The sequence below is a fragment of the Mandrillus leucophaeus genome, unplaced genomic scaffold, assembly GCF_000951045.1.
Source record: "Mandrillus leucophaeus isolate KB7577 unplaced genomic scaffold, Mleu.le_1.0 Scaffold716, whole genome shotgun sequence".
In the NCBI taxonomy this organism is placed as follows: domain Eukaryota; kingdom Metazoa; phylum Chordata; class Mammalia; order Primates; family Cercopithecidae; genus Mandrillus; species Mandrillus leucophaeus.
In genome coordinates this window covers 256,597-283,016 of record NW_012107764.1, presented here as the reverse complement: position 1 = coordinate 283,016, position 26,420 = coordinate 256,597, and the positions used below count along the sequence as shown (strand labels likewise).

General features: G+C 40.0%; 1 protein-coding gene across 3 annotated transcripts in view; it reads right to left on the bottom strand.

The window, feature by feature from the left end:
* The window catches only part of CBFA2T2 (core-binding factor, runt domain, alpha subunit 2; translocated to, 2), a 111,016-nt gene that overhangs the window by 39,865 nt on the left and 44,731 nt on the right, over positions 1-26,420 (bottom strand). For 2 of the 3 annotated variants that reach the window (XM_011965147.1, XM_011965148.1), the window contains 2 exons: positions 13,009-13,152; positions 8,758-8,999 (listed from right to left, as the gene is read on the bottom strand). In XM_011965147.1, the coding sequence (XP_011820537.1) occupies positions 8,758-8,999; positions 13,009-13,126 (360 nt within the window). In that variant the 5' untranslated portion in view covers positions 13,127-13,152. Of the gene's footprint in view, positions 1-8,757; positions 9,000-13,008; positions 13,153-19,709; positions 19,793-26,420 lie in introns of those variants that run through there. The other variant, XM_011965149.1, reaches the window with a different exon arrangement.

The following is a 26,420-nucleotide window of genomic DNA, read 5'->3' as shown; positions in this document are numbered from 1 at the left end:
TTTGAGATGGAATCTCGCTCTGTTGCCCAGGCCGGAGTGCAGTGGCGCGGTCTCGGCTCACGGTAACCTCCACCTCCTGTGATCTCCTGACGGTGAACTCCTGACTTTGTGATCTGCCTGCCTCGGCCTCCTAAAGTGGTGGGATTACAAGGGAGAGCCACCGCGCCCCGCCTTTTTATTTTTGTTTTTTAAATGTTTAGTAGAGACGTGGTCTCGCTATGTTGTCCAGGCTGGTCCTGAACTCCTGAGCTCAAGCTATCTTCCTGCCTCAGCCTCCCAAAGTGCTGGGATTACAGGGGTGAGCCACCGTGCTCAGCTGCTGAAGTCTTTTAAATCGTAAGAAAAAGGATAACTGCAGAAACATTATCAGGAACTCAGATGCCTGGCAAAGGTAAACCACACTGGTTTCTTACGACAGAAATTCACCCTCCTTGATTCCCTTCACCACCACCCCAAATCCAAATTCTCCCCTTTGTCAAGCAGCCTAGGCTGCAGAATAGGGCACTGCCTTTCTCACTACCCATGAAGAGAGGCACTCAGGTTCCTGATATTGACAGGTTCATTGCAAGTCACTTCAGGGACAGGGTATCAAGCTTACAATGTTTCCTGTTATACAGATACTGATTCGGCCTAGGATGTCAACTTTAAGACATTTTGGACTCAATAACCCAGTGTCACATTTTTATAAAAGTTCATTTCTTTTTCAAGTTCTGCTCCCTACCTCCTGGCATAACTTCCCCCAAATCTTCAAAATAGAAAAACAACAACAACAACAACAACAAAAAACCCAAAAAAAAACCAGATGCAAAAGCAAAAGAAAAAAAATAGTTGCCTTCTAAGACTTCAAGTGGCCTGTATGTGTTATGCATACAAATAACTCCCAACAGGCAAACCTCCATTGGTAAGTTATTACTGTTCTCTAAAAGAGTGCACGTCCTCTGTGTTTTCTCAAAAGTCTAGGCCTCATATTAGGAATGAGACTCAGCAACTCTGCGAAGGGGAATGGACAAATAAAAATATTTTCTTCAAAGTTCACACAATATTTGTATTTCAATTCCTAATAACACTATATGATAGCAAATTAAAACAAACGAATAAAACAAAATGTGGGGATTATTCTGAATCCCTGCCTGTTCCCCTGCAAGAGCTATTAGCATTTCTAGGAATTTACTTTTAGAAACTTTACAAGTGTTCAAAAACATAGTATGTAACTATGTAACATGCAACTTACCCCCACACTATCTCAATATATTTTCCTAACAAAAAAAAAAAAAAAGGAAAATACATAGATCTACCAATAGGAAGCTACATTAAAATTACAAGAGTCATGTATGCTTATGCAGGGAGGCGGGAGAGCAGATTTGTATGCATTAGGGCAGAAAAGGTATCCACAATACTGCTAAGTGAAAAACCAGAAACAGAACATTATATTTTCTAAGAATCCACTTACAAAAATAACACACATACATATTATATCATATATTTAATGCCTGGAAGAATAATCACAATAATAGTTATTTCTGAGTATGCAATTATGTTGGATTTTCCAAATATATCATATTTATTATTCGGTAAACATTAAGATATTTTCCTTCAGGGAAAAGGGGTATGTCTAATTTAAACATATTAAAGGAAAATGTTTGAACATTTTCCCACATTTCATACCAAAAAAATTATTTTAAAGTTAACTGTGTATCTGTTTTAAGTCTATGACATTTGCACAATACAGCCAAAGAAACCTGTAATTCTGGTAATCAGGAATAAAAACTAAGTGTAAGAGAACGATACTCTTTTATACCTACTGCAAGGGAAGCAATCAGGTCTTGAAAAGCAAACACAAATAGATTAAACGTATGGAAGCCCTACATGAATGATTTCAAGTATACTTGTGGGTAGACAAGGGGAAAGGATGGATTGTGTGACACAGGGAAATCGTGAGTTAGGCCAAAGAAATGGACTCAGGGCTACATACATAGTATATCTACTGCGTAGGGCAGTCCTGCATGACAGGGATAAACACTTCCCTCCTTCAGCTAGTTTATTAAACCTTATTTTATATGAAGAGCATAATTGTTTGTTTCTTCCCCTCAAAGATCTCATAGTCTAGTGGGAAAAGAGGCAACTAAGCTATTCATTATAGTATGATGGAGGCACACATGTACAGGACACTACTGACTCACAGAGAAGATATATTTGCTTAAATTTTTTTTTTTCCCCAGAGATACGGTCTAGCTCTGTCACTTAGGCTGGAGTGCAGTGGCATGATTATAGCTCACTGCAACCTTGAACTCCTGGCCTCAAAGAATCTTCCCACGTTGGTCTCCAGAACAGCTAAACCAGCTAATTTTTTTTTTTTTTTGAGACGGAGTCTCACTCTGTCGCCCAGGCTGGAGTGCAGTGGCGCAATCTAGGCTCACTGAAAGCTCCGCCTCCCGAGTTCACACCATTCTCCTGCCTCAGCCTTCCGAGTAGCTTTGACTACAGGCACCTGCCACCATGTCCGGCTAATTTTTTGTATTTTTAGTAGAGACTGGGTTTCACCGTGTTAGGCAGGATGATCTCCATCTCCTGACCTCCTGATCTGCCTGCCTTGGCCTCCCAAAGTGCTGGGATTACAGGCATGGGCCACTGTGCCCAGCCAATTTTTAAATTTTTTTTTGTAGAGGAAGGAATCACACTACGTTCCCCAGGCTGGTCTTAAGCTCCTGGTCTCAAGTCGGCCTGGGCTTTCCAAATTCTGGGATTATGGGTGTTACCCACACCTGGCCAGAGAAGATATATTTGAATCAAACTTGGGGGTCAAGGAATTCTGTACAGCAGTTTGTCCTTGAGGAAATCGAAATGCAGCTTTGGGAAAGATGTGTCAGAGCAGAGAGAAGAATGTTGAGAGGTAAGATGTTGGGGGAACCTGGTCTCTGGACTTCAAGGGCAACATTTATACTCCAATGTATCCTCTATTCTGCTTCCTCCAATGCTTACATCTTTTTCTTTTTTTTTTGAGACAGAGTCTTGTTTTGTTACCCATGCTGGAGTGCAGTGGTGGGATCTCACCTCACTGCAACCTCAGCTTCCCGGGTTCAAGTGATTCTTGTGCCTCAGCCTTCCAAGTAGCTGGGATTACAGGTGTGCACTGCCACTCCTGGCTAATATTTGTATTTTCAGTAGAGACAGGATTTCACTATGCTGGCCAGGCTGATCTCAAACTCTTGACCTCAAGTGATCCTCCCAACTTGGCCTCCCAAAGGGTTACAATCTCAAAAGTAGGAAACTAACATTGGTACAATGTACTTATAGTTCTATACCATTTTGCCATATGTGTATTTTCATGTAACCACCACTGACCAAAATATAGAAATATAGAAACCTTGTCTATCTTTATCCTCCTGGTTTATAATAAAAATTGGCAATTATTTCCTCTACATATACTGACAACCATATCAGGCAAAGTAATTTTTGCTGCCAATGCCAAACATAATTTAGAAAACTCAGGAGAAGGAAAGTTAGTTAGCTAGTTACCTATGTATGTATGTATACATGTATGTATGTATCTACCTACCTACCTACCTACCTACCTACCTACAGAGGTGGAGTATTGCTCTGTCACCCAGGCAGGAGTACAGTGGTGTGATCATGGCTCACAGCAGCCTCGAACTCCTGGGCTTAAGTGATCCTACTGCCTCCACTTCCTGAGTAGCTGAGACTATAGGCATACTCCACTGTGCCAGCTAAGGAAAGTTTATTTATTTATCTATATTTTCACTCTTAAACTCTTAACATTTTCTGCATACCCTGGTCTGGTATATATCAGAAAAACAGAAAACCTCGGGAACTCACTGCTTATGTAGTCCCTTAGGTCCCACGAGTGAATCTGCTGTCTTCTCTCTACCTTTAAGAGTCTTTTTTTTTTTTTTTTAAAGGCCTGCTTGTAAGGTTGGGCCATTTAAACAAAAACAAAAAAAAGATGGGTCTTGCTCTGTCCCCCAGGCTCACAACCCACCTGCCTCAGCCTCCTAAGTAACTGGGACTACAGACGCACTCCACCACACTTGGCGAAGAGTCTAATTATTTTTGTTTTATATGTAATGTCCATGGCTTTTTGCTATTTATCAGGGGGAATAGGAAGAAGTTTGTCTTTCTACCTTCCCCCTGAACCAGAATGAGACTTGATTATGATAATGATAATATCCTATTCCATAACAGATAAATTGTACTTTACTCAGGGTTTTACAGACCTTTTAGTTAGCTTCAATGGGGGAGGGGGTACTTAATGTTGAACTGATTATCTTGGTGTATATTGTTTACTATTTTCTTAGGATGAATGGTACCAGAAACATTGCCAAACTATCCTCCAGAAAGTACATTCTCCAAATAAGTAAGTGAAGCACAAAACATTTACCATTACCTTGAAGTGGAAATTGCCCGTGCTTGCTTCCTGGTATAGTTAGGGACTCTCAGTACTTTACTTCTTATACACCATGGACACAGAATGCAGACAGGTGAACTCCAGCTACTAAATTATGTGGCCCTTATTTTTAGAGATGGGGATCTGGCTATATTACCCAGGCTGGCCTCAAACTCCTGGGCCCAAGTGATCCTCCTGCCTCAGCCTCCTAAGTAGCTGTGACTACAGGAACACACCACCACACATATGAAACCACAATTCCACTGTTGCATGCCATGCTTCCACACATGTGTAAGAATGTTCATAGGAACATTATTTGTAATGGCCCTAAAATGTACTAAATGAGTTAACCTAGTAGGCCTAAAACTGCTAGCCTTAGAAAGGCCTGCTTATAAGGTTGGACCATTGGCTGGCATCGAGGACCCCGGATGGTAAACAGTTTCCTACACTGATATAAAACTTTTCTTAACTCAAGAGGTGGCAGCAACCCAAATGTCCATTGAGGGATTAACAGATCAATAAAATGTGATATAGACATAAAATGAAATATTATTTAGCCTTAAAAAGGAAGGAAATTCTGACATATGCTATGACATGGATAAACCCTGAGGACATTAAGCTAAGTGAAATAGGCTAGTCACAAAAAGACAAATACTGTATGATTCTACTTTTATGAGGTACTTAGAGTAGTTAAATCCATAGAGACAGAAAGTAGACTGGTAATTGCCAGGGTCTAGGGACAGAGGGGAATGGGGTGTTATTGTTTAATTGGTGCAATTCTGCAAGATGAAAAGTTTTGGAAATGGATGGTGATGATGGTTGTATAATAATATGAATATACTTATTGTCACTAAACTGTAAACCTAAAAATAGTTAATATAGTAAATTTCATCATAATTCAAAAAAAGCAATTGTATAAATTCCTTAACCCTGTGATGCTCATAGGCTCTAAGTACACAATGGCGAACAGGGACACATGGTGAACAGGAAAAACAATATGAATGTACTTAAGACCACTGAACTGTGTACTTCTATAATGTATATTTTACTATGGAAAAAAACAGTTAACCCAAGTGTGGCCATTTAAAATGAATAATTGGACACACCTACATATACTTTTCATAACTAAAAAAAATTCAATTTTTTTTGGCAAATGATTTCTTTTCTTTCTTTCTTTTTTTTTTTTTTTTGAGATGGAGTCTTGCTCTGTAGCCCAGGCTGGAATGCAGTGGTGCAATCTCGGCTCCCTGCAAGCTCTGCTTCCCGGGTTCACGCCATTCTCCTGCCTCAGCCTCCCTCCTGAGTAGCTGGGACTACAGCCTAATTTTTTGTAATTTTAACAGAGATGGGGTTTCACCGTGTTAGCCAGGATGATCTCGATCTCCTGACCTCATGATACGCCCACCACAAATGAATTTTTGACATTTTTACTTTTAGGCTTGAAATTATTTTTAAGAATAGATAATACGGCCGGGCGCGGTGGCTCAAGCTTGTAATCCCAGCACTTTGGGAGGCCGAGACGGGCGGATCACAAGGTCAGGAGATCGAGACCATCCTGGCTAACACGGTGAAACCCTGTCTCACCAAAAAACTAGCTGGGCGAGGTGGCGGGCGCCTGTAGTCCCAGCTACTCGGGAGACTGAGGCAGGAGAATGGCGTGAACCCAGGAGGCAAAGGTTGCAGTGAGCTGAGATCCGGCCACTGCACTCCAGCCTGGGCAACAGAGCAAGACTCTGTCTCAAAAAAAAAAATAAAAAAAATAAAAAAAAAGAATAGATAATACTTAAAGTAATTTGCTGCTGGAATCATCATAACATTTTGATGTCTGCTTTGTTTCCAATTATGTTCAAGCTCATTTTGACATTTAACTCCAATGACCTTATTCTGGATCCAGTAAGATTTTTCTATAGTAGTCTAAAATTTGAGGAATAAACAGGTTTAAAATAAAAAAGAACTAAACTTCCCTAACTGATAAGGGTGACCATGTGTAGAGTGGTTCTGAGAACAGTATGGTTCATGCTAAACATGAGTTTTCCTTCTAAGAGGGTAAAATTTGGCAGGTGCTAGGCAAAGAGTGCCTATGTGACCAGGCCCCAACAAAAACCTTGGCGTAGAGTCTGTAATAGGCTTCCCTTGACAGAAACATTGCATGTATGTTGCTGTATTTTCGTTGCTAAGGAAAGGGAGCTCTGTTACCATTCAGGAGAGGCAGAAAGCATAAGGAAACCTGCAGATGGGTTCCTCCAGACTCCACCTGTGTCTCTGTTTTATGATCTCACTATGTTCTCCTTACTATGCCTCTGTAATAGAGCTTAGCTGTGAGCAGAACTGTATGTGAAGTCCTGTGACTCCTTCTGGCAAATCTCCAAACATGGGGTTGATGCTGGAGACCCCAAAACTGGCCCAAATTACAAATGACTTATATGTAAAGGTATAAATTGTGGGGGTATTCCTATGATATGACACCATATAGCAATGAAAATAAACTATAGTCAAACGTAATAAGGACTAAACCTCACAAATGACGAAAAAGTCATTTATTGCATTTTGCCTTGTATGAAAGTTGTTCCTTTCATAATAGACTGAGAAATTTTTTTAATTCATATTTTGAGATAGGGTCTCACTCTGTCACCTAGGCTGGAAGTGCAGTGGTGCAAACACAGTTTTCCTGGGCCCAAGGAATCCTTCCACCTCAGCCTACTGAGTAGCTAGGACCATAGGCATGTGCCACTATACTCAGCTAACTTTTAAAAAATCGTTTTGTAGAGACAGTCTCACTATGTACCCAGGCTGGTCTTGAACTCCTGCATCCAAGCAATCCTCCCACCTTGGCTTCCCAAAGTGCTAGAATTACAGGCGTGAGCCACCACACCCAGCCTTAGACTAATAAATTTTTTAAGGCAGTAATTGTTAAACTGTTTGGTCTCAGAATTGCTCTAATTTATATGGATTACATTTATTGACATTACCATATCAGAAATTAAAGTTGAGAATTTAATTAAAATAAAAAATAACTATATTGGTTCAGACTGAGGTGTGATTTTTAATATCTGTAATTTTCCAAAAGAAATGCAGTAAGAAGAATAGCACTGTTTTATCATTTTGTCAGTCTCTTTAATATGTAGCATAATAGAAAGTCTCTTTAATATCTAGCGTAATAGAAGCCAGTTGTATTCTGTCTACTTTTGCATTTAGTCTACTGCTATATTATGAAAATAGTTTTCACCTTCTGGATCTCCAGAAAGGATCCTGCAGAATCTTCGGGGTCCCTAGATTTACACTTAGAGAGCTGCAGCTTCAAGGATTAGTGCTGTGATTCATCTTTCTATCCCATATAAAGGGGTTAACATATACAAAGGAGCACAGAATGCTTTTACTGGAGGTAAATCTTAAAGAATTCAATTAGAAACATTGGGAACTGGCAGTACTTCCCCTATAAACACTGAGAATAAAACCCCACCCAGTTGTCGATATCAGAAAATCACTCCTTTATGCCACAGGTTCACCACGTGCAGTATAGAAAGAAAGAAAAATTACGTGTACCTTGCAAATTCTTAAGCAAGTTTATATGCACAAGGAGCTGAACAATGCAATCCCTTTGATACTATTTATTTAGGCCATGTAACTTGTAATTTTAGAAATCATTGTTTTGAAAATTAAACTTGTTACTTCTCTACTCTCCTTGGTTTGGAAACAATGCACTAAGCACTGAATATATTAAATTACAAAACCTTGTTGTTTTTAACTTGATTGGACACCAGTGGGCCTGTTGAGACCAGTTTTAAGAAAAATCCAAAGTTGCTTATTGGAATTAAATCAACATCTTAAATAACAAGTAAACATTATCGATTGTTTCTCTGATAAGCATTGATATAAAATCTACAATTAAACATCACATCTGTAATCCCAGCACTTTGGGAAGCTGAGGCAGGCAGACTGCTTGAGGCTAGGAGTTTGAGATCAGCCTGACAAGATAGGGAGATTCCGTCTCTACAAAAATATAAAAATTAGCTGGGCATGGTGGCATGCACATGTAGTCCCAACTACTCAGGAGGCTGCGGCAAGACAATTGCTTAAACCTGGAAGGTCAAGGCTGAAGTGAGCTGTGTTCGTACCATCTTCCTCCAGGCTAGGTGACAGAGTGAGACCCTGACTCAAAAAAAAAGAAGGAAAGAAGGAAAAAAACCTATATTTAAACAGTTTTATACAAGTTATTCAATAACTAGTCTAGTCTGTAGCGTTTGCCATATTACTATGGGTTTGAAAATGAGCAGAAATATCTAGAACTTCTCTGCTGGCTTTGGACCTGAACCACATACTCGGGCAGCTGAGAACAACAGTGAGGTTGTACTTACCACCAGTGCAAGAACAAGAGTCCGCACCTTCTCCCCAATCTCAGGGGAGATGTCATTTCCAAACTGTTGCAGAGTGGTAAGAAAGCGTTTCAACTTGCTGAGCTGTCGAGCACCACAGGTGGCTGGCAACTGCTGATTTGTGAGTGCAGATGATGTGGAGGAGGCAGGACCATTGCTGAATCTCTGTGGTGGTGATGGGGCACCATTCAGGGTAGGAGGAGAATGGTTGATTCCATTGCTTACTAAAAGAAAGCCAAAATGAAAGACTCAGGTTACGTGCAAAACAAGGGGACGTTTGTTCATTTTTTCTTGTTTGTGTTCTCCTTCATTTGTTCATTTGAATTTTGTAAAGTACATGTTATAAAAGTATGCAAAACTGGTTCTGTCCTCAATGAGATTGCTGTCAGATAAAAATGGTAACAGAGTAACAGTGGAGTGTTAAAAAGAAAGCAGAGTGCTCCGAGAGCAATAAGAAGCGACATCTAACTCTACAGGTGCCATGGGCAGGGGTGGGTAGTTTTAAGAAAGACTTCCTGCAACAGGTAGTGCTTGAGATGGGTCTGGGCCAATAGATCTTTCCAGTGACGGGATACTCATGCCCATCTTTTACATCGCATCTCCTTCCCAATTTCAAGGGCCCCAAAACACTAGGCAATCAATCAGAAGGTAATATGTGAGCAAGACACCAGAAGAAAGTTATGATAATATGAGGGATATTTTTTAGGCCTACTGATTTAAGGACTTATTCCTACAATAAGGTACCTATTTCTTTGGCCATCCAGAATACTCATGTCCATTAGAGCCAGTTACTGTCTGCCTTAACGGTGCTAGATTAATACTGCCAAACCCTCGGCTATTCAATAAAGCATCTTCCTGATTCCATGCAGGACACTCCGATCCTACATTTTTGCTGAAATTATACTACATGTGATTAATTACAGTTTTCCTATTTAGTTCTTAATAGTCATTTCTTGAAAATTTTAATTTGGAAAACAACCCTAGAGCTACGGTTTTGTTTTTTTTGAGGCAGGGTCTCATTCTGTCATCCAAGACGGAGCGCAGCGGCACTATCTTGGCCCATTGCAGCCTCGACCTCCTGGACTCAGGTGTCCTCCCACCTCAGCCTCCTGAGTTGCTGGGACTACAGTCACATGCCACCATGCACAGTTAATTTCTTTTTAAAAATTTTTTGTAGATAAGGGAGTCTCATTATACTGCCCAGGCTAGTCTCAAACTTCTGGGCTCAAGCGATCCTCCTGCCTTGGCCTCCCAAAGGCTGGGATTACAGGCATGAGCCACTGTGCCTGGCATTGAGCTACGTTCATGTTGGCATTAAGTAAAAATCTAAATTATCTAGTACCTAAGTGTCATTCTGCTTTCACTTAATCATATCCAGCCTTAAAAAACTAAAATAGTAAAACTGTATCTAAAAACATAAGAAACAATTTAAGACATAAGCAATGTTTAAAGAGCCAATCATTTAATCTTTACCTAGCTTAGAAAAATGACATTTAATCATATTTTGCCAAAAACAAACTTATTATTATAAAAAATCTTCCACTTCCCTTTTACTTCCTCTAGACCAGTCACAGTCAGTTAACTATCTCTGTTCCCTCTTCTTACACTGAACCTTATTCAAGTTTGACCGGGCAAGCTCTTCTTCATCCCACACAGTTCAGGTATCATCTCTGTTAAGGAGCATTCCTTGACACATGCTGCTGCTGCTGCTCCACTTGAAGGTAACCTTAGTGGATTCACTACATCTCTGTGCTGCCTATGTGCATATGCATGCTTCCACTATTTTACTTTGAGACAGAGTCTTGCTCTGCTGCCCAGGCTGGAGTGCAGTGGTGTGATCTTGGCTCACTGCAACCTCCGTCTCCTGGGTTCAAGCGATTCTCCTTCCTCAGCCTCCTGAGTAGTTGGGATTATAGGTGTGCGCTACCACACCCAGCTAATTTTTTGTATTTTTAGTAGAGACAGGGTTTCACCATGTTGGCCAGGCTGGTCTCAAACTCCTGACCTCAAGTGATCTGCCCTCCTTGGCCTCCCAAAGTGTTAGGATTACAGGAGTGAGCCACTGCGCCTGGCCTATGCTTGTTTATTTCTGTATTTGTGTTGCCTTAATAGATGTTCACTTATTAATAATACAATACACAAAACATACGTGCACACTTAAGTTTTATAAGCTGTGTAAACAGTGTATATTTTTGCTTTGTTCATTTGCTAGCAAAGGGTTAAGTGTTTAGGAAAATGCTACTGAATGATTCACGCATAAAAGACTAACGGCCTGAGAAAAGGGGTGATTTTCTTGTGTCTTCCACTAGAGGAAATTAGTAAAGCTACAGAAAGGAAAGTTGAACACTCAACCTCAGCGATCCAGAAAATTAGTTGCAATAGTCTGCCATTTCTTTGTTTTCACAGAAAGGTCAACTGCCATAGGAAAGTTGCTCCCTTTTGAAGGAACCAATAAAAATAACACATTACCATGCATTTGGCTACTCTGATGTATAGAAAGGCTTTTTCTTAGTCTCTTCAGTAAAAAATGTATGATCACATTTTCTGAAATGAAACACAACCACCGCCAAGCAGCCAAATATGGAAGCAAAAAGGGCTGAATTTGTATATACATATATCTATTGGTGTATCCTGAAATCTGATTGATGGCTGAGGTTTAAATCTGTTTCTTTTCAAGATAGTATATATGTCTTGGGCTGTTTAACAGATATTAGAATTTAAGAAAAGGGATATCATACTTCTTTTTATTCACTCTGGCTCAAACTGAATGCTGCAGTTAACAGCTACTCAATTCAAATGTTTTGGGAAAATAATAAACTTCCAATTAAAGCTGTACATCTTACATTCTCTTCTCTTGCCTTTTAAAACAATAAACACCCAAACCAAAAAATTTTGAGCAAGGACAGTGTGCAAGCTTGTATAATGGTATTTAAATGAAACAATACATACAGCATCTAGCTCAGTGCTCTGACACTCTTTGGGCATTCCAAAAATAGCAGTACATTTTGGTTTACAGGCAAAAGATGTGCAGAGTGTCAAAGTGAACTGGGGGTGGCAGCATGTGCATGGAAAGGCAGAACTCAAATGAAGATCAACACACTTGTGTGCATGTATGCACAAGTTTATTTGGGGTTCTTTTGGTGATTATAGATACACAGTACTGAAATTGTTGAGTTACAGGGCACGTGGAAATTCAGCATTAGTGCAAACTGCCAAACAATTTCCAAAAGATGTACTAAATTACACTCCAACCAGCATTGTATGAGTATTCAAGTTACATCCTCATCAAAACTTGGTATCATTCTGAACATCCTGGTGGGTGAATAATGGTACTGTATTGGGTGTTAGTTTGCATTTCCTTGATGGTTAGTGAAGTTGAATATCTTGTTACATATATTATTAGCTAACATGATGGCTATGGACTGAATTCTGCCTGAGCCTTGGTCAAATTCATACCTTTAAGTCTTACCCCCTTGTACCTCAGAATATGACTATATTTGGAGATAGAGACTTTGAAGAATTCATTAAGGTTAAAAGAGGTATTACAAATAGTCCCTAATCCAATACGATTATTATCCTTAAAGGCAGGGGAAGAGACACCAGGGACGCACACAAATGGAGGAATGGCCATGTGAGGGTATCGCAAGCAAGAAGGCAACCTTCTACAAGGCCCAGGTAAAACCAAACCTGCCAACACCTTGATCTTTACATTCTTGACTCTAGAACTGTAAAAAAGTTAATAAAAATAAAAAGTTAATTAAAAGTTAATAAAAATAAATAAAAAGTTAATAACAATAAATCCAGTCTGTGGTATTTCATTATGGTAGCCCTAGTAAACGAATACAAAAATATTCTCTTTTGTAAAAAGTCTTACCATGACAGCATTGGAACATTTTTCAAATTCCATAATTTTAGAAAACTTACTTTGAATCTCATATGGCAATATAATAATTTAAATTCACTATTGTTAGAGTCAAAGAAATAAAAATAGTTACCAGCCAAAGAATATGAAAACAAAATATTTAAAAAACTAAATATCCAAATAAACTAAGTATTATTCTCAGAGGGTATAAGTAATTTAGAAAAGAAACAACCAGAAATATATATCTGTGTCTATATTTTCATAGCACTTTGAAAATATTGAATAATATATGTGGAAGGCTTCATGCAAGTCAGTCACTTAGATCCAAATGTCACTCTAAACTACAAACATAAGTAACTAAGAGGTCTCACATGCAGTAGGAGTGAAGGACACTGGTCTCGGTCCTCCAGGATTTATTGGTGGGAGGGGTGGCATGGTGGGAGGTGAGGATCTGGACTGTATCTTCACTTCCACAGGCGATCCAGGCATTGCTGGCACCCTTTTCTCAGGACCAACTGCAGAGAATCAGAGAAATGGAGGTTAGGGTTTTCTAAAAGGTTGCAGAAACAGACAACAATTTGAAATACCAACATATTTCCCTAGAGGACTGCTTAGTATAATAGGCTGAATAGTGACCCCCTAAAAGATATGTCCACGTCCTAACATCTGGAACTGTGAATGTTACCTGATCTGGCAAAAGGGTCTTTGAAGATATCATTAAGTTAAAATTCTTGAGAGGAGGAGATCATCCTAGATTGTCTGAGTGGGCTCTAAATCCAATCTGAATGGTGTCCCTAAAGAAGGGACGTGACACAGACACAGAGACATACACAGAGGGAAGCCGATGTGAGGACAGTCACGCCAAGTGGCGACAGAGGCAGGGACTGGAGTGACACATCTATACACCGAGGAGTGCCAAGGAGTGCCAGTAACCAGCAAGCCAGGAGGGAGCAGGAGACACATTTGTCCTCTGAAACCCCGGGAAGGAATCAACCTTGCTGATACCTCAATTTTGGGCTTCTGGCTTTCTGAACTGTGAGAGAATAAATTTCTATTGTCTTAAGCCACTCAGTTTGTGGCACTTTGTTACTTCAATTCTAGGAACTAAAACGAGGAAACAATGTCAAGAGGTGACATGAACTGAAAGTTAGCAGTCTCTAGATAGTGGCTGAGAAAGGAAGAAACCAGGTTACAAATATAGTTTACCTCAAATGCATTTTTTTTAAACTTCTCCTTATAAATGAATCAAATTATGAGGGGGAAAAAGCTAACATAGGAACTATCTAGACTTAGGCCTCAACTGCATGACATGAAAAGAAAATCACAATCAGTTGTATATAAATCAATATTAATAGGCTTGGTGCAGTGACTCATGCATGTAATCCTAGCACTTTGGGAGGCTGAGGTGGGTGGATCACCTAAGGTCAGGAGTTTGAGATCAGCCTGGCCAACGTGGTGAAACCCTGTCTTTACTAAAAATATAAAAATTAGCTGGGTGTAGTGGTGGGTGCCTGTAATCCCAGTTACTGGGGAGGTTGAGGCAGGAGAATTGCTTGAACCTGGGAGGCAGAGGTTGCAGTAAGCCAAAATCATGGCACTGTACTCTAGCCTGGGTGACAGAGCAAGACTCCGTCTTAAAAAACAAACAAACAACCACCATTAATAATGATGTACTAAATTATATATATATACACATATCAACTACATCAAGTAGGATAAAAGAGGGAGTCAACCTCTCTGACCTCAAACATGTAAATGTCATTCATGCTATATATTGTTCAAAAAGACGAAAAGTAGAGCTGATTCTACATTAAGCAGAGGCTACTTCATCTATGGGAACAATTAATAATAGGCAGCTGTTTGTTAATACTAAATGGCAACAAAATTCCAGAAAGATAAATTAGGTAAACTTCATGATGCTACAATTAGGTAGGTCTGAGCTAACAGGAATCAGACTTGATACCAACGAGTAATATTCTAACATATCTAAGAAGTTATTTTTCCCTATCAAAGAGAACTTGCTACACACTTGGTTAATAGGACCAGAGTTACCATAATCACCTTTAAATTGAGCTATGTTCCTCACAGTAATTCTAAGCTTTTCACTTAAGTACCAGGCGTTCATTCTCCAATAACTGAATTCAAATTCAAGTGCAAAAAATGGGCAGCAAAGGCTCAAATGAGAAGGTTAAGTCCAAGTTTTCTTTCTGTGATAGCACAGCTATAAAGACAATACCTACAAGAGTGTTCACGATCCTGGCAACAAGGAACATTTTTGTGCATTGATGGGACACTTTTTAATAAGAAAAGTATCTCCAAATACTATTTTTTATGCTTCAGTTTGCAGTGGCCACACTTTGGAAAGGGATATAATAAAGTCAATCAAGAAAGCAATGCCCCCAAGTTACAAATCCCCTGACAAAAATGTGCAGTTCTCAGAACCATTGGGCAACATTGTGCCAGCCCTTCCCATCTCTCTGTTCAGGACATTTTCTTTGTGAAATTGATGGTCGTCCTGTCTGATTAGTGGACTAATGAGCTGTTGCGCTTGCCTTTTCTTCCTGACACTATTTTCTCAATGCCCTTCAGAGAACAGCTGACACATTTCCAGCTCTTCCATCTGGGCCCCAGCTTTCTGGAAGGGTAGGGGAGAAGGAAAGGAAGGAACTGACAGTTGTCTCGCACTGTAATGTGTTGTGTACAGTGTGCAACAACCTAGAGGGAGCCTTTCTTCAGACCACCTGGCTCTATAGCAAGGGTGCCAAAGGCTTGAGGAAGGCTTAGCAGTGAGATGAGTTTTAACATTCAGCACTTGGCAGAATAAAAAAGTTAGAGCAGTCCAACTGCAGAATGCTGAACTCTGTGCTCTAACCAACCAAAAGCTTCGATAGTGGGCCAAACCCAGCCACTAAAGAACTGTTTACAGATTGATACTTTTCATTTCACCACCCAAAATCTACAACACTAGTGTTTTCTTCATGTTTCAAGTGAATGAAGCAGAAAAAGCACAGGTATGAAAAGACTGAGAGATTCGGTTTGAATTCTCATTCTGTTACAACGCAATTGAATTTCCAATTCATTTCACCTTTCTAGGCCTCATTTTCAACATATGTAAAATGAATGACAGTAAGACCTACCTGTCAAGAAACATGTAATGATTAAAGATGATGCCTAAATCACTGCAAGGGATAATGAAGGTGCTTAATAAACAGGAATGATGATTAGAAGACAGAAATCCTCGTGTCAAATTCTGGACATACTATTAACTAGGTATGTGACCTTGACCAAGTTAATATTAACATCTGTTTTCTGTGGAAAATAGGTATACTATCAACAATTTATCCATGTAACCTCAGAGATATTATATGGAATGATCCAAGAATTAACAGCTGCAAAATCACCAAGCACAATGTAAAGTGGTATTTTTGTTGGAAGCTGGGTGGCATGAACGCCCTTCATGTAATGAGATCTATCCAAGTGGTTTACAAGGTGACAAATTCAGCAGTTGCTCAGATGATGGGAAAGGGCATGTTCCAAAGTAGGCATTTTAACCCTCTGCTTGGGGTCACAGTAGGATCATAGTAAGTTCCTGTAGGAAGAAGGCTATTACATGCCTTTATGTCATCCTAGTAATGGTGACTTCCTTTTTGAATTTTTATGAAACTGATAGTTATGTGTTACATTCTAACTGGATCCCATGAAAGAATCAACCATATATTGAACTCTTTTCAATCTTGGAGAACCTTAGATACAGTTCAAGAAGAAGAAAATTATTTTCCCTCAATTGTGGCTTGAGTCCAGAAACACTATTGCTTAAAATACCAAACAGCCATAAAGATTTAGTCCCAGGAAGTCAAAATAAACCTTGGTTTTGCCATAAGGGTCCAACTCAATTATAATTTCAAAGTAACTGACAATCTAGTCACCCCATGAGTTTGTCTTTTGATTATTCTGAATATATTTGTACATGTGTGTGTATTACAAATAAATGCATGTGTGCATATATATGTGTGTATATATTAAAAAATAAAACCCAGATATTACAACATGTACCTCCAAAATGACTTATGGTTCAACACCTAAACCATGGGAAGCCAAAGAATTTGATGAGTCAAAACAGGAAAGTACGTCTGAATAATTTCTTCACTGTGTGCGACTTGCTAAGGATATCGTGAAAACAGAAAACAGATGAAAGAATAAAGTAATAAACAGTTATCTGTGTGATAGCAGTGATATTTTTTCCTACATAGGAATTTAAAGAATCAAAGATTAAACTAAAGAGTAGAACTATTCTGTAGCTCCCCAGGAAAGTAACATAGAACACCCAGCACTCTCCCTCTTATCTGCAGTTTCAGTTTCCACAGTTTCAATTACCTACTGTCAACCAAGGTCCAAAAATATTAAATGGAAAACTTCAGAAATAAACAATTCATAAGTTTTAAATTGAGCACCGCACTGAATACTGTGATGAAATCTCACACCATCCCACCTAGGATGTGAATTATCCCTTTGTCCGGAGTATACACTATCTGACCATAAGTCACTTAGTAGCCGTCTTGGTTACCATCAGATGAACTGTCATGGTGTTGCAGTGCTTGTGGCCAAGTAACCCTGGTATTACTTAATAATGGCCCCAAAGTAAAAGAGGAGTGATGCTGACAATTTGGATACACCAAAGTGAAGCTATGAAGTACTAAATGAAAAGGTGGAAGTTCTTGACTTCATAAGGAAAGAAAAAATTCCTATGCTGAGGTTGCTGACATCTACTCTAAGAAGGAAAAAGACGTTTGTGCTCGTTTTGCTGCTGCATCTCAAACAGCAAACGTTACAGCCATAGTGCATGATATGGGTTCAGTTACAGTTCAAAAAGAATGTATGTAGGGTTCAATACTTCCCATCGTTTCAGGCATCCACTGGGGGTCTTGGAATGTATTCCCTGTGGGTAAGGGGGAACCACTGTATTACTGAGACATCTCAGAAACATGCTATTTGAGAAGAATCTTCTATGATAAATTGTCCACAAACAAGGGCATTTACAAATCATTATAAACTGCTTTTTTTTTTTTTTTTAAATTAGAGACTGGCAAAGAGCAGAGGTATAAATACAAGATAAAATATAATGAGGTTATCTGAAGGGAAAGGCTACTCCTAAGTGACTGGAAAGAATAAAAACTTATAGGTCTCAAGGAGAAAGCATGTTGAGGCAAAAGGTGAGCCTGATGTGAAGAATGCTCCATCACTCACTAGTGATGTGACAGTGATTTTCTTTATCTGTCCCTGGGGATAATTCAACACAGGGTTATATGAAGGGTACCATAATGGATATAACAATGATGGGTATACAGCAGATACTCTCACATGTTTTACTTGAATCAGATTTTAAAATATATTAGAATTATGGTTGGGCACAATGGCTCAGGCCTGTAATCCACACCACCTTGAGACAGGAGAATTGCAGGACATGAGGACTGCTTGAGCCCAGGAGTTTAAGAACAGGCTGGCCAACACAGGGAGACCTCATCTCTCCGAAAAAAAAAAAAAAAAAACAACACTAGCTGGATGTGGTGGCGCACACCTGTGGTCCCAGCTACTCATGAGGTTGGGATGGGAGGATCAACTGAGTCCAGGAAGTCGAGGCTACAGTGAGCTGTGATCACACCACTGTACCCCAGCCTGGGTGACAGGGTAAGACTCTGTCTCAAAAATAAAATAAAAAAATAATAATCTATTAGAATAACAGTTTACCGAACTTTTGAGATGTTATCTGCGCTGTGTGGGGTAGATTTGGTCAAGTGTTCCTGTTTATTATCACTGAGAAAATGTGCAGAATATAGATCTTTCTATATTATATCTATCAATCAAAATCCATATAGAGATCTTTCCTATAATGACAGGAACACTGATCATTCCAAAGAAGCTGGCCAAGGAAGCCATTAAATCCATTGCTTTATAAAAAGAAAGTCAGACTCCAGGCCGAGCGCGGGGTGTCACGCCTGTAATCCCAGCGCTTTGGGAGGCTGAGGTGTGCGGATCACCTGAGGCCAAGAGCTCAAGATTGGCCTGGCCAACAGGGTGAAACCCTGTCTCTACTAAAAATACAAAAATTAGTTGAGCGTGGTGGCACACACCTGTAATCCCAGCTACTCAGGAGGCTGAGGCAGAAGAACTGCTTGAACACAAGAGGCAGAGGTTGCAGTGAGCAACGAGACCGTGCCACTGCACTCCAGTCTGGGTGACAGAGCAAGACTCTGTCTAAAAACAAACAAGCAAAAACAAAAACAAAACAAAAAAACAAAAAAAAAACCCACCAAAAATCAGACTCTCAGGCTGGGCGTGGTGGCTTGTGCCTGTAATCCCAACACTTTGGGAGGCTGAGGTGGGCGGATCAGACTAAGAGAAAGGAGAGGGGAGGCTTATCATTTTAGGCCATGAAGTTTTGACACGGTTTGTTATGTAGGAATAGACAACTAATCTACACCACATACAAATTATAATGTTCCTTATTTTTTTTGTTCTATTATTGTGTTTTATAACATCACAATATGTCTTGGAATTCTTAATTTCACAATTTTTAAAAATAGTATTATAATACACTTTGAAGAAGTACCATAGTTCATTTAAACAATCCCTTGTCAATGAACAATTGGATTATTTCCAATAATTTGGTCCTGAATTTTGAGGATCCCAGATCCCAATCTACTTGACTGTCCTGGATTTGCCAGGCCTTAGGGAAGTTCAGAGATGAAGGTAGGGAGGGACCTCACTTATGGGAAAGACAGACATACAGTACTGGGAAAATAAAGAAATAAAAACATTACCATGTATGATGGCCAAGCAAGTCTTAACACAATGTTAAGGTGTTTGTTGGAAAGGCTACATGGGCTCTCCAGGTAGCACATGGGATATAGTTTGAATAGTGCCCCCAAAGGTGGTATCACAGCAGAAGGAAAAATCAGGGAAAAGATTTCCTGGACCATAGTCTGTCTTCAGTCTCTGCCAAGGACAGGTAAATGTTCTGAATGTGTAATTGTCATATGATAAGAATTTCCAGGCCGGGTGCAGTGGCTCACACCTGTAATCCCAGCACATTGGGAGGCCAAGGTAGGCGGATCACCTGAGGTCAGGAGTTCAAGACCAGCCTGGCCAACATGGTGAAACCCCGTCTCTACTAAACAAAAATTAGCTGGGCATGGTGGCGGGCACCTGTAATCCCAGCTACTCAGGAGGCTGAGGCAGAAGAACTGCTTGAACCCGGGAGGTGGAGGTTGCAGTGAGTTGAAATGGTGCCAGTGCACTTCAGCTTGGACAACAGCAAGACTCCATCACCAAAAAAAAAAAAAAAGACTTTCCAAAACTGATAATTCTAACCTGCTAAAGATGGAGGAAGGAACATCAAAATTACTGTTACATTTATAGCCTTATAAAGTTGGCTAAACTGATTATGGACACAGTACATGCTTAATGATGAGCATTTACCATCTTTGTAACTCTGCCACAAACCTGACAACACATCCAACTTCCTAATGACATGCAGCCTTCATATGCCGAGATGGCCAGGAACAACTGTTTATAATGACAAACAAAAATGGAGACATAAGGATTCAAAGGAAAGAAATTACCAGAGGTCAGGCACAGTGGCTCACGCCTGTAATCCCAGCACTTTGGGAGGTTGAGGTGGGTGGATCACCCGAGGTCAGGCGTTGAAGACCAACCTGGCCAACATGGTGAAACCTTGCCCCTACTAAAAATAAAAAAAATTAGCCAGGCGTGGTGGTGGGCACCTGTAAACCCAGCTACTCGGGAGGCTGTGGCAGGAGAATTGCTTGAACGTGGGAGGTGGAGGTTGCAGTGAGCCAAGATCACACCATTGCACTCCAGCCTGGGCAACAGAGTAAGGCTCTGTCTCAAAAAAAAAAAGGGGGGGGGGGAAATACCAGAAAGTATTTTATAAGGACCTTTTACATTCAATGTTTATATATTTATACTGGAAAATTAATTTATCATTATTATAGCTCAGGAATCAGGAAACTTTTCCGGCCAAAGGCAAGACAGTAAATATTTTTTTGCTCTGCTGTAGCACACTATACAATATACAAATAAATGGGCTTGGCTGTGTTCCAATCAATCTTTATTTACAAAAATGGACAGTGGGCCATAGTTTTTTTTTGTTTGTTTGCTTGTTTTTTTTTTTTTTTGAGACACAGTCTCACTCTGTCGCCCAGGCTGGATTACAGTGGTGCAATCTCTGCTCGCTGCAACCTCTACCTCCCAGGTTCAAGCAATTCTCCTGCCTCAGCTTCCCAAGTAGCTGGGACTACAGTCACATGCCACTGAGCCTAGCTAATTTTTTTGTATTTTAGTAGAGACAGAGTTTCACCCTGTTGCCCAGGCTGGTCTCAAACTCCTGAGCTCAGGCTATCCACCTGCCTAGGCTTCCCAAAGTGCTGGGATTACAGGCATGAGCCACCATGCCTGGTCGACAGTGGGCCATAGTTTACTGACTTCTGCTATAACTGATTTAAAAAGCTGGAAAACTAGCCTGGGCAATAAAGTGAGACCCTGTCTTACCAAAAAATAAAAGAATTAGCTGGGCACAATGGCACGCACCTGTGGTCCCAGCTACTTGGGAGGCCGAGTACCTACCAAAGAACTATAAAAGGAAGTCGCAGTGAGCCGAAATCGTGCCATTGCACTCCAGCCTGGGTGACAAGAGGGAAACTCCATCTCAAAAAAAACCAAAAAACAAAAAACTGACATCTATGACTTTCATTATGTCCTTCACTTCTCCAACAGAGTCTCAACTCTTGGTTAGTCTTATTTTTATCCATCCCAGTTCAGTAAATTAAAGTAAGGTCCCAATTACATAAAGGAACTACAGAATAACATGAACACACACACACTTGTAGAAGCCAGAAAGGATATACAACAAATTGGTAGAAGTACATATCTTGGGAGGTGGGACTAAGACAGTTGTAGGCTTGTTTAGTTTCTAACTAAAATAACTTTCTATGTTGTTTAGGGTACTCTTTTTCCTTCCTTTTACAACAATAAAAAAGATATCTTCATTTTTTGGGGGGAAAAGCATGTAACACTTGTAAAAGTCAGGGAGAGTACCTAAACCAAATTAGGGACATGCCGATTACAGAAACAAAATATCAGAACAAAAGAAGAATACGGGGAGATAATACTGTAATTCTACCTTCATTTAAAAAGGGGCAGATAATTAAGTGTCTGGAGAATAAAACATTCTTTTTTCACTCAGTTTTTTAACACACACACACCTACACAAACTCACTCTCTCTAAATGTCATAGCTAGTGATCTCGCCATACAAGCATAAAACTCCTGGGAACCTACAGAGCTTTTGGCACATCTCTTAGGTCTACCTGGTTTTTGGAAGAACCTCAAAGATGACTAACATACCTACGAAGGATCACTTGGTTCATGAATATACTAACTTCCTCCCTATGACCTCTCTGTCTTCTATCACTGCCATGAAACCTCAGACACGGAAATACACAGAATATATAAATATCTCTTACAACTTGATAACAACCACCCAATTTTAAGAATGAGCAAAAAAAGACTTGAAGAGATAATTCCTAAAATAATTATTTACAAATGGCTAAGATGCTCAACATACTAGTCATCAACAAACCACAAATTTTAACACATCAACAAATGAACAAACTACTGGTACATAAGCCAGGCAACATAGATAAATGTCAAAAGCGTTAGAGTAAATAAAAGATGCCAAATGTTAAGAAAACTACCTACTGTATTATCCCATGCATGTGAAACTTCAGACATGAAAAACTAGTTACAGAAAGCAGATTAGTGGTTGCCTCAAACCGATGGGAAGAAACCGAATATAAAAAGGCAGGGATGTTAGAGGGCACAATCTATCTTATTATTTTTTTTTCCTTCGGACCAGGTCTCACTCTGTAGCCCAGGATGGAGTCCAGTGATACAATCATGGCTCACTACAGCCTTGAGTTCCTGGGCTCAAATGTTCCTCCCATCTTAGCCTCTCAAGTAGCTGGGACTACAGGCACGCACCATCACGTACAGCATTTTTTCTTCCAAATTTTCTGTAGAGACAGGGTCTTGCTGTGTTGCCTAGTTTATATTTTTTATACTGATAGAAATGTTCTATATATAATGATTCTAATGTTGGTACACAGTGAAATACAACAATAGTGGAGGGAAAAATAGACCAATTCCTTAACCTGATAAATGGTCTTTTCCAAAAACCTATATACAATGTCACACTTTTTTTATTTTTGGGGGGGAATGAAGTTTCACTCTTTTGACCAGGCTGAATTGCAGTGGCACAATCTTGGCTCACTGCAACCTCCGACCCCCAGGTTCAAGCGATTCTCCTGCCTCAGCCTCCAGAGTAGCTGGGATTATAGGTGCCCACCACCATTCCTGGGATTACAGGAATTTTTGCCCAGCTAATTTTTGTATATTTAGCAGAAGACAAGGTTTCGCCATGTTGTCAAGGCTGGTCTCAAACTCCTGACCTCGGGTGATCCACGTGCCTCAGCCTCCCAAAGTGCTAGGATTACAGGCATGAGCCACCACGCCCAGCCGATCACACTTTTTATCACACTTTTTTTTTTTTTTTTGGGATACAGAATTTCACCCTTGTTACTCAGGCTGGAATGCAATGGCACAATCTTGGCTCATCACAACTTTCACCTCCTGGGTTCAAGCAATTCTCCTGTCTCAGCCTCCCGAGTAGCTGAGATTACAGGCATGCGCCACCACATCCGGCTAATTTTGTATTTTTAATAGAAAAGGGGTTTCTCCATGTTGGTCTGGTTGGTCTCAAACTCCCAGGTGATCCGTCCACCTGGGCCTCCCACCCAAAGTGTTGGGATTACAGGTGTGAGCCATCGCGCCCAGCCAAATATCATACTTATTGATGAAATAATACAAACATTTCCTTTCAACTCAGAAAGAAGAAGATAAAGATGTCCACTATCAATGCTTCTTTTTTTTTTTTTTTTTTTTGAGACGGAGTCTCGCTCTGTCACCCAGGCTGGAGTGCAGTGGCACGATCTTGGCTCACTGCAAGCTCTGCCTCCCGGGATCACGCCATTCTCCTACCTCAGCCTCCCAAGTAGGTGGGAAAGGCAAAAAAGGAGACTTCCAATTCTGGAAGCTAGAAGTCTAAGATCATGGTGTAGGCAAGGTCGGTTTCTTCTGAAGCTTCTCTCCTTTGCTTATAGTTGTCTGTCCTCTCCCTGTGTCTTCACATGGTATTCCTATGTACCTAACTGTGTCTAAATTTCCTCTTCTTACTAGGACAGCAGTTATAATGGATTAGGATCCACCCTAATGACCTTATTTTAACTCAATAATCTCTTCAAAGACACTATCTCCAAATAAGGTCATATTCTGAGGTATCAGGGATCAGGACTTCCAACACATGAATTTTGGCAGGACATGATTCAGTGAGTGTGGGAAGGGAAAGAATGCAGGAGACTTAATAATTAGAAAATCTATTGTACTTACGGATGGAAAGACTTCTATTATAAATATTTTATTTCTCTTTCATGGAAGATAATTTTTCCACTAATCGGGGGTGGGGTAGGGAGTGGTTTCAGGATGAAAGTGTTCCACCTCAGATCATCAGGCATTAGATTCTCATAAGGAGTGTGCAACCTAGATCCCTCGCATGTCCAGTTAACAATAGGGATTGCACTCCTAATGAGAATCTAATGCCATGGCTGATCTGGCAGAAGGCAGAGGTCAGGCAATAATGCGCTGGCTCACCACTTGCTGTGCCGCACAGTTCCTAACAGGTCACAGATCCATACCAGTATGCAGCCTGGGAGTTGGGGACCCCTGTCTTAACCTAATCCCCGGTTAGTGGAATGCAGTTAAATAAGGAATTTGAGTAACTTTTCCTAAATTGAATCTTAGAATTTTTTCATCTATTTATTCAAAAATGTTCGAGTAACTACTAAGTCTCCTACTACTGAGGTGACAGCAGTAAATAAATCAAAAATAAATACAAAATAGAGGTCAAAAGGCCGGGTACAGAGGCTCACATCCATAATCCCAGCACTTTGTGAGGCTGAGGGTGGGAGGATGGCTTGAGACCAGAGTTTGAGACCAGCCTGGACACGATGGCAAGACCCTGACTCCACAAAATTAAAACTAAAAAAAATTAGCCAGGTGTGAGAGTGCTTGCCTATAATTCCAGCTGATTGGGAGGCTCAGACAGGAGGACTCCTTCAGACCAGGAGTTTCAGGCTGCAGTGAGCTGTGATTGTGCCACTGTACTCTAGCCTGGTTGACAGAGTGAGACTGAAAAAAAACAGAGGTCAAGAAACAATTTTGAGGTTTTTAGCCTAAGCAACTGGAAGGATAAAGTTACCATTTACTGAGAAGAGGGAACTGGTAAAGGAAAATGGGTGAAGAGCAACTGAAGATCAGGATTACCTTTAAAATGCTCAGTAGATATTCTAATAGAAATGCTGGATAAGCAGCTGGATATAAAAGTATGGAGCTGAGGCCTACGGTGGGAAAGTCTGAGGTTGTGATGAAATATTTTCAATTAATGGAATATAGATTCTATAGAAAGCCTGAGAACAGGTATCTTAGAGGAAGTGGGCACAGATCTCCAGGTATTTCAATTCTTAGAGATCATGAAAGACAAGAAACTAAAAAAGGAGACTTAAAAAGAAAAGCCAAGGAAATAAGGGGGAAAACCAGAAGCCAAGTAAAGAGTATAATCTACTGGGCTGTAAGCACTGTGGATTTCAAGACTAAATATACAAATAACATAGGAATACATGCTAGCTGTTTAGGTTATTATAATGATTAGACCCATGATTAATAAAATACCTTTTTAAACCTACTTATTTGAAAACTTGCTTTCATCAAAGTATCATTAAGAATACAGGTATAATGAAGGTGAGAACAAGTATATTATGTGTAACAAATGATATATTAACATTTAAGAGACTGCACACAGATCTTGACCCAGAACTTAACTGGGACAGATACAGTGGCTACAGTACCTTAAGTCAGCACAGAGTTAATATAAAATTTTCATTACTCAATGTCTCGTAGCTGAAACAGAATATACAGTAAATATAAAAAGTTGTATACAACAAAAGATGAGATGAAAAGGTCAGTTTGGCAAAACAGCCAAATTCCAGACTAGTTAGAAATTTATATTCTTGAATAGTCAAAGGTAGGCTATTGTGGAAGAAAGAAAACTGGGCATGAAACTGTGACTGTGAATCCTGATTTTTCTGCCAATTTATCAGCTACTGCGGAACCCTGGACAAGTCACGCCAGAGCCTTGGTTTCTTCATCTGTAAAACAGAGGAAGGGAGGTGTTAAAAGGCAAATAAAGTAACAGATTAAAAAGTGCTGTAGGCCAGGCACCGTGCCATGAGTAGATCATGGCATTCAAGCCAAGGTAAAGAGTTTATATTTTATTGTAAGAGCAATAGGAAGCCATTAGAAGAGTTTAGGTCTGTGGCAAGAGTTTAGGTCTGTTTTAGGCTTTTAAATCAGCACTTTGGATTCTATGTGAAGAATCGACTGAAGAGGTTAAAAGCAGAAGCAGAAAGAATAGTTAGGAGGTAGATGCAGCAGTTCAGGGAGAGAGAGAGACAACAGGGGCTAAATTCTAGCAGTAGAGATGGGAGATCTGACATATTGTGATATATTTAAAAGCTGGACTGTCAGGATTTACTGCTACGATATTTCTTTCTTGTTTTTTGTTTTGTTTTGTTTTGTTTTTGAGACAGTGTCTC